The following is a 16567-nucleotide window of genomic DNA, read 5'->3' as shown; positions in this document are numbered from 1 at the left end:
TTCTTTTTCTAATTATAAGAGGATGAATATGTACTAGTTTCACCGCTTTTTTTTTTAAGAGAGCGATGTTTTTGCTATAGGGCTTGTGCACTTGCAAGAGAGAGAGAGAAGGACAGAGACAGAAAGCAAGAAATCACCTCCTGGGGGGATGGCCAAGTCACAATCCCTTCTCCTCCATGCTCTTCTTGGGATTAGGCATGCATGCACATATGCTTGGCTTGAGTTTCAAGCTGCTGGGTCTGGGATTCGAATTCGCTGCAGTCAGCCATGTGAGAGTACAGCGATGTAACCATTATGTCATCTGCTGGTCCCAGTTTCATTGCTTTTTAAAAATGACAAAAGTCAAGACTGGAAGGTGGTATGATGGTTAAGGCACTGGACTCCCACATGGCCGACCATGATTCAAATCCTGAACCTGGCAGCTTGCTTTCTCACTTTCCCTTTCTCTCTGTCTCTCTTGGTTAAAGTAAAAATAATAATAATAACAATAATAAATAAAATAAATAAATCTTTTAAAAATTGTAAAAGCAACAGGTAGTCAGGATGAAAAATTAAACAAGGTAAACTATGTTGCTTTTAGAAAAATCATTCATTATTTCAGCTCTGTTGAAATCAGTATAAAATAAAGAAATCAATATAAAATAAAGTAATTTTCTTTTTGGCTTGTCAAAAAAAGTTTATGTGGTGAAACTGATATAATAAATATAGTAAGTTAAATGATTATATATACTGCTGGTACTCAAAATTGGTCTAGTCTTTTTTAGAAAGCAAGATATATTTAAACATTTCTATTTTATTCTTATTCTACAAAAATAACCTAATGTGAAGAAAGGCTATCAGTATGAAGATGTTTATTGCAATATTATAATAGCAATAAACTAGAAGCCATCCACATGTCAAAAAATGGGTAAATGAATAAAGTATGGTAAATTTACTGGAATTGAAAAATGAAAATAGGGCCGGCCAGTAGCATCGTGGTTAAGATGGTTGAATGCCACATGGCCAACTGCACAGTTCAAATTTGGCACTTGGTAGCTTGAAAAACACACCATGTGTATATGTATATGTGTTCAAAATCCTGAGAGGAGAATGGAGAAGGTATTGCAACATGGCCATTACGCCTGGGAGTGTGCTTCTTACTCCCCACTTCTCCTCTGGTGAGCGCCTGTGTCCTATAGCAAATTTTTTAAAAAAGAAGAAAACAATAAGATTATGTAGGGCTTGATCCATGATGCAGCTGTGATGTACTGCTCAAGAGAAACTGGACGTGGTTTGAATCCCCTGTGTGGTTACCCTGAAACATGCCAGCCACACACTCTAGTGCCCAAGATCCAATGGGCAAAACAAGGGGATTATGGAATGACCAGACCCTGTGGAGGATGCTCATCTCTCTCTCCCTTTCTCTCTCCCACATGTGGATGCACACACACCATCATGAATAAAGGCAAAAAAAAAAAAGAAAAAAGATCATATAGACTTTTGGTTGAATGAGACAAATGAAACATAGTAGTTTGCCATCAATATCTTCTAGACTTCCACCAAAATGAGAGAAAAGGGACTGGATAGAGGAAAAAACAAAAAGCAAAACAGCTACAAGGACAAAATGAAATGAAGAGGAGACAATGGTAAAGTAGAAATTCAAAATATTTTAGAAGTTGCAAAGTATATTGATGTGACCAGTGAAAACTGAAAGCCACCTATGTGGCAGAGAAGCCAAAAAGCAAGGCATATTGCTCTGTAGAACCTCAGACAGGTCAGGAATTAAACACACTATCAGCCACTGAAGACAGAAGGGGGGGGCGGGGGTTGAGTGGGAGCACTAGACAAAAGCTGGGACTTAAGGACTTCTAGATTCCTGGATATAGTTAGACCATTACCTCGCCCAGTGCTGGTAGGATAGGCTGAGTCTCTCTGGGTGAACCAGAGGGACTTTAGATTTGAGGATGCTGGGGAGGATGAGGAAGGTTACTGAAAACAGTGAAATAAGTAAAAGCTGCCATGTTACAACAAAAACCTCAGTTACCTTCTCTACTCAGTCCTGGAAATACTGGCATTTAGGCTTATGCTACCTAGAGTAAAGATAGAAGGCTATCATGGAAAATCTAATCAGCCTAAAAGAAAACAACTACAGGTAAAATAGGGACTCTGACGAACTAGTTACAATCATCAATCTCACACCTAAGGATGCGCCAAATGCCAGTTATCCAGAGAGCATTCCAATGAGCTGCCAAGCCCCGGTTTTCCAGAGAATGCTCCAATGAGCTCTTTATGCCTCATTCCTGAAAATGAATTCAAAGATCACTAGACAAAAGACAAACTAATAACTTGAAAAAGAACAAGTTAATAAATATAAAAAGGTACTCAGAAGAATCAGAGATAATGAAAGGAGAATAAAGCTTCAAAATAACTAAAATGAGTAAGATTGCACTCATGAAATAAGAAGATGATGCTATAAAAAAGTAGCAGTCAGTGAATAAGAAAGTTTATGGAAATTTACAGACATGATAGCAGAAATAAAAAAAGCTACTATAACAGTTGAAAAAGAAAGTTAAATCCCGAAAAGTAGAGCTGAAAGACAGAAAATGGAATGAAAAAGAACAAGTGAAATAAGAGGATCAGGTCAGGAGGGCCAATACCCAAATAATACATATTTCAGAAAAAAAAGAATAGAGAAAATTGTAGAAAGAAATTTAAAAAGGAAAAAATTCCCAGGCCAGCAGGTGGTATAGTGGTGGTGGTGCTGGACTCCCACATTGTTGACTGTGGTTCAAGACCCAGACCCAGTGGTTTGAAACTCATGCTGGGTACATGTGTGTGCGCACCCAAAATCCTGAGAGAAGAATGAAGGAGAAGGAATTGAGGCGTGGCCATTTCCCCTGGGGGGTGATTTCTCGCTTTCTGTCTCTCTGGTGAGTACACACACCCTAAAAATCTCTCTCTCAACATACACACATACACACATAAATATAACAACAAAAAAAAAAACCCCTGGATTGAAGGAAATAATTAAGATTAAAAGGGCTTACACAAATCCAAATCAATGAAGAATAAATGGACCACATGAGACATGTCCCTATGAAATTTCAGAACATTAGGGATTTTTTTTTAAAGGTTTTTACAGGACACATGCACTCACTGGAGAGGGGGGAGAGTGAGAAATCACCTCTTGGGATTTGGGGCACACATGCACATGTGCCTGGAGTGATTTTCAAGATGCTAGGTCTGGGGCTCAAACCATGGTCAGCCACGTGGGAATCTGGCACTTTAATCACCATGCCAGAAGGCTGGAAGACTGCAGGAAAGGGATCACATTGTGACCAGACCCTGTGGAAAGTGCTCCTCTCTCTTTATTTTTCATTCTTATGTGCATGTGCACACACTTTATCAAGGTAAAAAGGAAACAAAACCAAACCAAAAACCTGCTTCCCTATGAGCACTAGGTGTTTTTAGGTTTTTATTTACTGGGGTCAGCAGGTGGCATGGTGATTAAGGGTGTTAGATTCTCACATGGTCGACCACAGTTTGAGTCCCAGACCTGGCAGCTTGCTGTCTCACTCTCCCTCCCTCTCTCTTTCTCTCTCTATCCCTCTCTGGTCAAATTAAAATAAATAAAGTTAAGTAAAATAATACTTAACATTTAAAAAAAGTTATCTACTTAATAGTTCCTCTCTCTTTTTTTAATAGTCTCTCCCTCTATAGACCTATACCTGTTTCCTACCCTCCAGTTATTTTTTTCTCCTGGAAAAAGCCTGGGGTCCAGGATAACTACTCTAATTCTCAATATTGTCAAGTCTATTAAAATTCTGCATTGTATATTTAATACCTTGGCAATAGGTATTCCTTTCACTTATATACCAATAAAATCTCATCTTGACATTATAAAAATAGCCATGCAATAAAGCCTACATTTATCAGTTGGACATCTCTGTCTTTTGGAAAGCACAGTGACATCTGTCTCTATTGAGAAAAAAAGAAATGTAACACCCACGGCAGGATAAAATTAAAAGAATTTTCATATTCTCTTCATACTTTTCCCTAAGACATTAATATACTCAAAAAACACTGCAAAGAGATGCTTCAGAAACCACAAAAAATACCTAACCAGACTATTTGTTACACAAAATTGCCCTTAGTTAAGCACCATCCTACAGGAACAGATTGTAAGAATTTAAAATATAATCATATGAAGAATAAGAACACATGGTTCTTAAATTAGTCATAAATGAAACTCAAATAATTCTCATATACTGTTCTTATTCATTACCCACTCCAGCTTTTTAAAGTCAGTCAAATGTTTTCTGCTTGGATATACCAAGATGAGAAGGAGAATATGTCTAATTATTGTTCAGTCTTAGTCACAGACTGGCTTACGCAGTTAACACACAGCTAATATTATTTATTTTCCATAGCTAAACTGCCAGAAGAGGATTTGTTCATTTAAAAAAAAATTAAGCTTAAAGTCACTCAGCTAAGGATGATCCCTTCCATGATTATAAACGATTATTTGTAAACTGTTATTGATATTCAGCAAACATTCACAGAGTAAAAGCAAGCGCTGGCTTTTTGTGCTTAAGTGAATTTACTGTGATATTAAAACATGAACGGTAGTAACACATTGTATAATATGTATCTATACTTCAGGAAGTTCTGTTTAATAATACCAGGGATATAATTAATCTTGACGCCAACTACACATGAAGTTTCTTAAGCTGTATTTTAGATTTTGTGACATTTTATTTTTTCTAATAAAGGAGTACCTTGAATGATAATAAAGCAAATACAAGTGACTAGGTTTTAGTGCATTAATTTTCAGTTGTGATTTTCTAACCAGCCATTAAAATCTTTAAGTATAATGTTAATTCATTGTATTTATATCTACATCTATGTCTATATAGATAAAAGTAGTCTTTTGTTAGATTTTATACTTTGAATAAGTAAATAATATTTTAGGAAAAGAGTCTACCTAGAAACAATGACTATACATTTAATGAATTTGTTTTTTTGAGACTTCTCAGAATTTATCATCTTTAATTATTATTATTATTATTTTTTTGGAGAGGTTTTTGCTATCTGGCACATGTGCTTGCCAGAAAGACAGAGAGAGACAGAAAGCGAGAAATCACCCCCCGGGGGGATGGCCACACCACAATCCCTTCTCCTCCATTCTCCTCTTGGGATTTTGGGCATACACGCAACGTGCCGGGTGTGAGGTTAAGCCACTGAGTCTGGGACTCGAACCATGGTCAACTACATGGGAGTCCAGCAACATAGCCTTTATGCCAACTGCTGGTCCCTCTTCTGAATTGTTAACTAGATTCCTACAACTAACCCAAGGTTTCTCGTGAATTAATCAATTTATTAGCTAAAGCATGCTATCAGCAAAACTCTGGTCACTAATTTAGTTCCTTATGTCTTGGTTAGTTTGGCACAGGGAATAACTGTTACACAAATGGATGTCACTGTTCACACAGGAAGTTCAGTTAGTACGTATGTATGACTGGTGGAACCCAGTACCAGGTGGAAAACACATACAAAATGCCCAAGCCTAGTCAGAAACATCATTTTCATATGAAAAAAACCAACACAATTATTCCTATAAAACATGATTTAGAGACGAAAAATTTTAAGACAGAGTCTCGATGTGCCGTGGTGGTCATCCTGTGTCGTCCTGTCCGCTGGGACTACAGGTACACACCGCATGCCTGTCGTCCAGGCTAACCTGGAGCTCCTGATCCTCCTGGCACAGCCTCCCCACGCTGCTGGGATTATAGGCTTGCACCCGGTCTTCAGGTCAGATGGGAATCGAAACAGAACCTCCCATGTGTTCCCAGCTGGCTGGACATAGCCTCAAAGCAGCCTGTACTATGGCAGCTAGACTGAAAAATTACTTTTTAACACACATCTTTCTATTTATTGCCAATATTCAATTTCACAGATACTAGATGAGGTAAACCATAATATTTTATTGGATAGGAGGAATAAGTATCTAACATTTCTTTGCACAGTAAAATAACTATAGTTAGGATCAGCAGGTGGCGTGAAGATTAAGGTGCTGGACTCCCACATGGATGACTATGGTTCAAGTCCCAGATCTGGCAGCTTAAAAAAACTGCACTGGGGGCAGCCAGCAGATGGCATAGTGTTTCAGGCACTAGACTCCCACATGGCTGAGTCCGAGACCTGGAGGCTTGATATTCAGGCTGGGTGCACGGGTGTGCATGCCCAAAATTCTAGGAGGAAAATGGAAGAGAAGAGATTGCAATGTGGCCATCCCCTCTTCCTCTCCTGGGGAGAGGGGTGATTTGGGGTGATTTCTCATTTTCCCTCTGTCTCTCTCTGGTGAGCACATGAACCCTATGGCAAAAACTAGAAAAAAACAAAAAAGGACTATAGTTAAACATAAATTGTATGTTTTAAAATAGTTAGAAGACAGAATTTCACACATTTTTTTCACCAAGAAATGATAAACATCCGAGGTGATGAATATATCAATTTCTCTAATATGATCACATTATACTCAAGAAATAAGTATTATTATGGATATGTATTAATATGTACATAACAATTGACAATAAAAAATAATTCTAAAAAAATCATCTGTCTTACAACCCCACCCTAACAGCTACAAAATAGCTTTGTGACACCCTAAAAGCTCCCCCTCCATGAATAAAAATAAATTCCATTATTATTACAACCCAAACCCAATTTGATTAAAATACTGAAAAACAAATTCTTAGTATAACTATGTAATGAAGACAAAATTGTTAAGCAGCTATGATATTATCTCCTCAAAATAAACAGGATTTCAAAGTTCCGTACGTAGAACTCAACTTACAAAAGGCAGGGTTCTAAAAGCCTGTTTGTGTATAGGCCATTCAAAATATAAAACAACATCCTTTCTGGAATGATGAAGATGTTTTATATTTATATATTTTATATTTATGGAAATATAGAAATACATTTGTCAAAATTCACCAAATTGTATATTTTTATGAATTCAGTGTTTGTATGTTACATCTAAATAAATTTGATTTTTAAAAAATGTCCTAAAAAGTAGTTAGAATAACACATTAAAAATTAATACGTATTTAGGGACCAGCAGTTAGAGTCCTGGACCCGGTGGCTTAAACTCACGCTGGACGCGTGTGCGTGTGTGCCCAAGATCCCGAGAGGAGAATGGAGGGGAAGGGACTGCGGCATGGCCATCCCCCCTGGGGGGTAATTTCTTGCTTTCTGTCTCTCTGTGTCTTTCTGGCAAGGGCACGTACCCTATAGCAAAAACCGCTCAAAAAAAACATATATATATATATATATATATATACACACTCCTATGTGATGAAATGATGAAACCAAATGAACTACTTATAAACTTGAATAAAATCCAACCGAATATTAAAATAGTTGCAGTATTTCCTTTCTAGTTGATACGACACTACTCAGAACACTGTGAGATATAGTAATAATTTTCTTCTCACAACATTTAAACATAGATAAGGAAACATAGAAAGCCTAAACGACTCAAGTCACAATGACAACAGGCAGGATTAAAGTAATCCTGATTTCTATAGGATTTTTTCCAATGATACCATGCATAGTGAGAATCACTTTTCATTTTTATAAATAGGTAACAAGATAGATTCAGTACCTATTGAACAACCAGTAAAGACATTTGCATGTCGGGACCAGCAGGTGGTGTGGTGGTTAAGGCGCTGAACACTCCCACAAGGCCGATCACGGTTTCAGTCCCGGACCTGGTGGCTTGCTTTCTCACTTTCCCTCCTTCTCTTTCTCTCTCTCTGTGTCTCTTTCTGGTCAAGTTAAAATAAATGAATGAATAAATAAAATTTAATAAATGATTTTTAAAAAAGATATTTGCATGTCAAGATCAGAATTGAGCTGATTTCTGAATGTTAAAGGGATGAGTTGTATTTTGGCTGTTGTGCAAAAAACAATCTCCCAAATGAAAACAAAAACCTGCCAAGTGCAGTGGCATATGCCTGTAATCTTAGCTATTCAGGAAACTGAGGCAGGAGGATCACAAGTTTGAAGCCAGTCTATGCAATGGCAAGAACATGCCCCTTAAGGAAAAAAAAAATCATTGATTTTGTACAGTCACATAAATGTGAAAGTGATGGACTTCTTACTGATTACGGAGCAAGTATGTGGTAAACTGTCCCTAATTGTGTGTGTCTGGTATTGCTTCGAGATGATACAGGCCACACGTCTTTGGCAGGAACACTGCAGTGCTAATGTTGCATTTCCATGAAACCTTAAATTAAGGGTACATGACATTGATTTGCCTCATCACGAAGATATTTGTTTTGCCCACTTGGATTAAGGTAGTATCTTCCAGGCTTTTCCCCTATAAAGTTACTCTCTCCCTCTTTGTTTATTTATTTATTTTAGCTTCCCCCCTCCACAGGGTGTGTGCACTCACCAGAGAATGACAGAGACGGTGAGAGGGAAAGAAAGAAATCACTCTCCAGTGGGGATGGCCATGCTGCAATCCCTTCTCCTCCATTCTCTTCTTGGGATTCTGGGTATGCACGCACATGCACAGGTGTGATTTTCAAGCTGTCAGGTCAGAGACTTGAACCATCGTCAACCATGTGGGAGTCTCATGCCTTATCCACCACACTCCCTGCTGGCTCCCTCTTTCCCCTTTATTTTGAATATGTATATTGTGGGGAGGTACTCTGGAACTATGTTAAGATCCTGCTTATTATCAGACTTTCAGTAGAGTGATTACATGCAGACCAATGGCTTCTTATTTTATTCAATAAGTTAACATGTTACTTTTTTATTTTAAAGAATTGTTTTACTTAATTTTATTACTTCTTATTATTTTAATTTGATCAGAGAGAGGGGGTGAGAGAGAGAAAGTAAGCCACCAGATCCAAGACTTGAACTACAGTTGGCTATGTGAGAGTTCAACTCCTTAACCACCATACCATCTGTCGGTGCCACATTACTAACTTTTGATGCTCAAATTGTCTTTAATTTGTTAGTGATTCTAGAATTCCTTCAAATTGACTTTTATGTATGTGCATATGTGTGTCTGTGTGTTTATTTTATTTTATTTTTTTTGGAGAGGTTTTTGCTATAGGGTGCATGCACTCGCCAGACAGACAGAGACAGAGAGACAGAAAGCGAGAAATCACCCCCCAGGGGGGATGGCCACGCCACAATCCCTTCTCCTCCATTCTCCTCTCAGGATCTTGGGCACACACGCACACATGCCCGGCGTGAGTTTTAAGCCACTGGGTCTGGGACGCAAACTGCAGTCGACTACATGGGAGTCCAGCGACATAGCCATTACGCTAACTGCTGGTCCCTGTGTGTTTATGTTTTGCGTTACTATGTCTCCTTCATTCTTGGGACAATCCCTTGTTTTCTAGCACATTTGGTGAATGAGTCATCTACTTAGGGGATGTAGCAGTGATGATAAAGATGGGAAAATGTTACATATGAGGGTTTGTTGATAAAATATATACATATATTAAAGATAAGGAAGTTTCTTACTATCAGACAAGGGATTCACAATCACGGAAGGGGAGAACACCAGAATGAACCCTGTAGTGTTGGCATCGTTGGCTTTTGGTGATAGATACAGAAATAAGAATATATGTAAACATAAAAGTCTATGTGTATACACATGTATATTCTCCCTAGCTCTGGACATGACAGAAAAAACCTGGGAACAGCAATACTCAAGTAGCAACGAGTACTCCTAACACATTGATTTTGGCTTCTAAATACCATTCTCCACTAAAAAGGAATCAAGACTTCTTGGAGAAATGTTTGGTCCCAGGTGTAAGGCAAGGGTACTTTAGATGATCCCTAAAGTACCATCGGCTTTTAACAATCCCCCAAGCCCCAGACAAAACCCACCTCCACCTGGGACCTCCCTCACCCAGACCAAACCCTGTCATCCCGTTTGCTGCACCCACCACATGGGACACTCCTCATCCTGCTCATTTTCTGACTCTCCACCCTGTCTGTCCTCGCCTTGTGGACACTCTTCTCATCCTGTTTAGGTTTGGACACCCTGTGGCAGAATCGCCTTCAAGCATGGACACCATCTTCATCCTGCTTGTCTTCTGATTCTCCGTGCTAGGCCATTCCTCCGCGTGGATGCTCCCCTCATCTGGTTTGGCTCTGACACTGCCCACGCGAGGCTGCTCCTCTCTCCTCATCCTATCCAGGATTTAAACCCCCCTCTCTGGGCCATCGTTCTCCTACCTCCTCTCTCCCTCACGCATGGATATACACCTTGGTCTGTCCCTCCTAATAATGTTAGGGCTGAAGGGTTTCGTATGTAAAATTACCATTGTGGAAATATTAATTTAAGCTACAATTCACTCTCAAGTGTAGCAATATCCAAGTGAAATACCAATTATGCTCTGTACCTACTCTCAGCATGTGACTAGTCCACTTTAGCTAACAAGGAAAGGTAAAGATTAAGGATGTTCAAACAGAAGGTCCAAGACTTGGAAAAAACTCCCAGGCTAGAAGTGGGCAGGTAGGATTGGGGACCCAACTGTCAAAGCAAAACTCATGATTTAGGAAAATCCTGCAAGATACTTCTAAGAGGTGTGTGCTATAATTTCTAGCAGGCTACTAAAACTTTCATTACCAGTGGTCAATGATGAAATGTGAATTAATTCAGATTTTATTAAAAGCTATAAACAGAAAATACAGCTCATAACAATTATAGCAGTCACATAAGTTAGGGCACTGTAGATGTATTGTTACTTACTTTATCTACGCAATCATCAAAAAATGCCAGGCTTGCGTCTTTATCACTGACAAAAGAACATTCTTCAATGAAGCGAATAAACATTTGTGTCTTGGTCATCATGTTATAGAATTTTTGATGAGACCGGTCCCGGCTTCTTAAGAAAGCTGTTCAATACAAATATATAATGTCAGAATGCATAACATTCAGAGACTGATGGCATTTCTGAGCTAGAAAGAGCTTCAACTGGGTCATATCTACCCCTACACATCCTCGCCATTCCATGAAAAAGAAGATTCCTGAGAGGAGAAATGACCTGACAAAGCAATAAGAAAGAAACATAAATCAAGATTTCCCCAATTTTCATCCAGAATTGTTGCCATCATCCCCTCACTATCTCAAAGATTACACGCAAGCTAGTAAATTTGAAAGTATTTTTAAATCACTTGCTTTTTGTCTGAAAGCTTGGTATGTGCGCATGCTCGCTCTCACGCTCTCCATGCACACATGTGGGAGCCATTGCAAAAATAAAACATTTCCCCCTAAATTTCCCAACAGTAATAATATTTTCTAGTATTCATTTATATCTATGAATTTAATTACTAAAACCAGAGTAAATATTAATTTCACGATTTCACCATCTACCTTACTCAGTTATGTTGCACTTGGGCTGGCTGGCTGGCTGGCTGGCTTCCTTCTCTTAAATTGCCAGAGGGTGTATGTACTTGCCAGAGAGAGAGACAGAGAGACAGAGAGGGAAAGGGAGAAAGCACCCCCCGTAGGGATTGGCTGTGCCACAATCACCTCTCCTCCACTTCCCCTTCCTGTCAGGATTTTGGGCATACATGCACATACATATGGAGGGTTTCTCAAGCCACCAGGACTGTGATTTGAACCACTCGGTCAGCCATAAGGGACCTGACTTCCTTATAAACAGGGCTAGCTTGGCACTTGCACCTTTTTTGGGGCCCAGGAACTCAAGCTCTTTCCAGCCTTGGGGACTTTTTGCCTGACTAACTTCTTCTCATCTTTCAGGTCATGGCTCAATATTACTTCTTCAGATCTAAAGTTGTTCATTCATATTATTTTCTCATTGCCCACCCTCCTGATTATAGCTCTGTGGGAAAAGTAACAGTATCTTCTCATCGTGCCATGTCTGTGTTATGTAACACTATCTGCACTTCTACTCGCTTTGGAGGCACTCCTTATAAACTTACTAAATGAATTTCTCTTTCAAAAGTTAAATATGAGGAAAGAAGTACAAATATATTATGACACTAATTGTGCTCCAGGGCTTCCCAACCTTTTTCACTTCATAGTGCAAACAGGAAAACAGTATTTGTAAAGTATTCTGAAATAAAACAAATGAAGGTGCTCAAGCCTGATGGTGGCCATCCCAGGGCTTCTCTGCACCGCAATACTGCCTAGCTGCTCTGAAAGCTGAAGCATCATACGTACATCAACACACACAATAGCACACATCGCATGGTTAGGAGGCTCTATAATTTATAGATCGCTTCTTTCACATATTTTGCTAATGAGATTATATCTAATGTACCTGAGAAAGAACTAGTCCTATGGAAATGGATTACCAAGAGAGTTGGTATTCACATAGTCTCAAAACAGGTACATATTTTTGATAAATATGAGTTACTAACCCAGAAATCAACTGAATCATTGCAAGGTTAACCTTGATAATATGAAAGTTGTAAAACTATGCAATCACTCACCTTGAAGGGCAAAAAGAGAGGTTGCATCTGTGGCTGTCTCAGATGGGGCTTGTGTTATTGGCCTTAAGTATGATCTGTAACCTTTTAAGATAGAGGCCATAAAAAACAAAAATGCCTCTTGGATTTCTAAATCTATCATGTGCAGCCTCTTTCCAGAATTAAAATCGTAGTCATTCATTGCCAAGTCCATTAGCCCGTCGTCTCTGGGTCTGTGCTGCACTGTGAGGAAACACAGTGTTAGTGCTTTCTCCCAGCTGTCAAGACTAATGTCCAGGATGGCTGTGTTGTCCAAAGGACTTACACTACCTCAACTCATGGTTTACATAACTTCAAAATAAATAAACCTTAGCAAAGCTTGCCATATCATTTTTTAAGGATCCATTGAGTACACTGTATCAAATTAAACATAATAATATCCCTGTTTATCTGACTACTATGAGGAAAACAAGCTCATGTTCCGAAATAACTATATAAGCTAACAAATAAAGATCACAACAACCATGTCAACAGAATACGGGGTTAACACAGGTCCTTTCTCTCCTTTTTTTTTTTTTTTAATATAAATGTCTGCAGGAGGAACAAAAGGAATTTAAATATGAAAAATGATTCTCTTCTTGAATAATTCAATGCAAAAGCCATTAGGAAGTAAAACAGTAACTTTACAGTAGAGCAGGCTGGTAGGCAATGGCTGAATAAAGCGACCAGGTAAGTATCTGCATCCATCACGGGACAAACTGGAATTGTGCATGACCTGATGAGGATGTGATGAGGAACGCAGCCTCACATCTGCAATACTTCATCAGAGACACACGATCTCTATGTATCGTGAGCAACTCAGACAAACCCGCATCATACCCATTCTACGATGGTAAGTATAATCCTCAAAAAGGTCAAGAAAATGAAGGAAAAACTGAGAAACTGTTTTTTCTATATGCGAGTACTAAAAAGGTTGCAGGAATTAGAACTACAAGGTCTAGGTTTTAATCCTAGCTTCATCTGCGTGAACTGTATAATCTGTGACAAGCTCCTTCACCTCTCTCAACCTTATTACCCTCATACATGGGACAATCAAAGAAAAATGCATATGAAAGTTCTCTCAGGTTGGCCTGGTGGCCTAGTGTTACACAAGCCAGATTTTACATGAGCAACCACATGGCTTGAATTTTGCCCCGGTGACTTGAAATGGATGACAAGCACGTGCATGTGAGTACCCCAAATCCCAACAGGATGGAGAAGTGGAGAAGAGACTGCAGTGTGCCTATGCTCCACTGGAGGTTGCTTTCTCCCCTTCCCTCTGTTTCTCTGACTCTCTGGCAAGTGCATGTGCCCTCTGGCAAATTTTAAAAAAGAAAAATAGAAAGTTCTCTGAAGCTATCAAAGTATTATGCAATCCTTAGCTATCCTTATTATTTAAAGGTTTATTGGTTTAACTCTAAGATTCTGCCCTTTCCTAGAGCTAAATGGGCTATTAATGGATTTTTTTTTTTCATTGCCAGAGAGTACATGTGCTCACCAGAGACACACAGAGAGACAGAAGTGGAGGAGAGAGAAAGCACTCCACCAATGGGGCATGGTCTCATGGCAATCCTTTCTCTTCTATTTCCACATCCTGTTGGGACATGCATGGGTATGCAAAACATACACCTGACATGTTTTGCAAGTTGCCAGGGCCAGGATTCGAACTATGGCTGGCCGTGGAGATCTGGCTCCATTAACTACTGGGCAATGGGGATGGCCCTATTTCATTGATGTTAATAATATTTAAGTATTGCTACAATAGCTGCTGGACTTCTTGATTATTCAAAAGAAGTACTAGTACTTTTAGAAAGCAACAAGGTAACAAAATTATGTACACTATTTATTTGTTCTATAAGATAAAATGTTGTTATATTTGATGTCATTTTTTTTTCATAGCCCAGTACTTATGAGCTACTTTGGAATACTCTACTTGCTATGAAGTGTACTTTGTAAGCACTGTCTCTTTACATGTCTGTTTCCAACTATATCAGAAGCACCTTGGGACCAGTTAGCATAATGGCTATGTCGCTGGACTCCCATGTAGCCAACCATGGTTCGAGTCCCGGACTCGGTGGCTTAAACTCATGCCGGGTGTGTATGTGTGAGTGCCCAAGATCCTGAGAGGAGAATGGAGGAGAAGGGATTGCGGTATGGCTAAAAACCCCGGGGGGGGGTTTTTGTGTTTTCCTGACATGTTTTGCAAGTTGCCAGGGCCAGGATTCGAACTATGGCTGGCCGTGGAGATCTGGCTCCATTAACTACTGGGCAATGGGGATGGCCCTATTTCATTGATGTTAATAATATTTAAGTATTGCTACAATAGCTGCTGGACTTCTTGATTATTCAAAAGAAGTACTAGTACTTTTAGAAAGCAACAAGGTAACAAAATTATGTACACTATTTATTTGTTCTATAAGATAAAATGTTGTTATATTTGATGTCATTTTTTTTTCATAGCCCAGTACTTATGAGCTACTTTGGAATACTCTACTTGCTATGAAGTGTACTTTGTAAGCACTGTCTCTTTACATGTCTGTTTCCAACTATATCAGAAGCACCTTGGGACCAGTTAGCATAATGGCTATGTCGCTGGACTCCCATGTAGCCAACCATGGTTCGAGTCCCGGACTCGGTGGCTTAAACTCATGCCGGGTGTGTATGTGTGAGTGCCCAAGATCCTGAGAGGAGAATGGAGGAGAAGGGATTGCGGTATGGCTAGCCCCCCGGTGGATGATTTCTCGCTTTCTATCTCTCTGTCTCTCTCTGTCTTTCTGGCGAGCGCATGCGCCCTTTGGCAAAAACCTCTCCAAAATAAAAAAAAAAAAAGAAGCACCTTGAACCTCAATGGTATAGGCTACCTCCTAGAGTTTGTATTTCACCTGATAGGTAAGTGACAACCTCAAATACCGTGGTATCATTACTGACCGTATTTCACACTGCAAGTATTCAATCACAGACTCTGAATGGGCTGCTGTCAACATTAGATAAAGAAATAAAGGTCTAATTCTTCCTGTTAGTAATTTAGAATCACTGTCAATGTATATTCTTACCAAAATATTCCATATCCTTGTTTTCTTTTACCAAAATATTCCATATCCTTATCAATTTTCCTTTTGCTTAACTTTTTAAGGCTTTTGAAAAACTTCTATTTTCAAACTATTAAAGGTAAGCACAGCACTAAGATTCACTGAAGGTCAAAAGCATATCACCCAGCTCTCAGCTCACTGAAATTGTCGGCATTTTCTAATGTAGTCTAAAACATCTGTCTTAGACTTTTAAAACTTTTTGTTCTATGAATAAAGAAAATATACAAATGGAAACCTTATTTTTTCCCATGGTATTTAAGTAATGGTAAACTTAAAGAAAATACCTGCATAAACATCTTTTGAATTTTATTATTCTAAAATGGTTCTATGAAAATTGGTTGATGTAAAATATATGTTTTATAAGTCCCTCATTTGGCTTCAAACAAATTTTGCTTTAACACTCGTTTACTTTTAAAATTGTAAAAACACTTTCTTTTTAGATAAAATAAATATCCTTTCATAAGTAAGGCAAAGCAAGAACCTTTCTCAGATTAAATTATCTCCTTTAATTAAGTTATCCACTTACATTTTGCCAACTGCTGGTGTAAATTATTCAATGTGTTCATCAGATTTTTACATGGCTTTTTCGGAAGTATCTTCCAGGCTACACTTTTCTTGTCACCAGTTCTGAGATTGAATAATAACAATAATATATCTGTTACATGGCCTTTTTTTTGAGAAAAATATACACTTGTTACATATAAAAAGAAAAAATACATTGAACAAAAAAGCAAAACACACACACTCTGGTTAACAGAAGAAAATCCTACAGGGATAAATTGGGATGCTGAATTTTAAAAATTAATTTATATGAAGATAGATTCTTATATTAAATATAGCTTAAAATTTAGTTATGTTGGTACTAAGTAAATTTCACTTGTTTTAGAATCATGCTAATCACCACAAAGCTTAGTGTGGTGATCTTTACTCTGAATGTTAAAAGTGCTCAGACACCTAAAAATGGAAAAAAATCTTAATACGGGTTTTCTCTTTCC

General features: G+C 38.5%; 1 protein-coding gene across 7 annotated transcripts in view; it reads right to left on the bottom strand.

Annotated features, from left to right (window-relative positions):
- DENND4A (DENN domain containing 4A) overlaps positions 1-16567 on the bottom strand; it is a 147906-nt gene that overhangs the window by 52062 nt on the left and 79277 nt on the right. For all 7 annotated transcript variants that reach the window (XM_027773820.1, XM_027773817.1, XM_006153491.3 and 4 more), the window contains exons 12-14: positions 16099-16199; positions 12469-12687; positions 10760-10905 (exon numbers count right to left, since the gene is read on the bottom strand). In XM_027773820.1, the coding sequence (XP_027629621.1) occupies positions 10760-10905; positions 12469-12687; positions 16099-16199 (466 nt within the window). The remainder of the gene's footprint in view (positions 1-10759; positions 10906-12468; positions 12688-16098; positions 16200-16567) is intronic.

Source organism: Tupaia chinensis, unplaced genomic scaffold (assembly GCF_000334495.1).
Source record: "Tupaia chinensis unplaced genomic scaffold, TupChi_1.0 Scaffold000377_2, whole genome shotgun sequence".
Taxonomy (NCBI): Eukaryota; Metazoa; Chordata; class Mammalia; order Scandentia; family Tupaiidae; genus Tupaia; species Tupaia belangeri.
The sequence above is the reverse complement of the archived record's forward strand: the minus strand, read 5'-3'. Positions and strand labels throughout refer to the sequence as shown.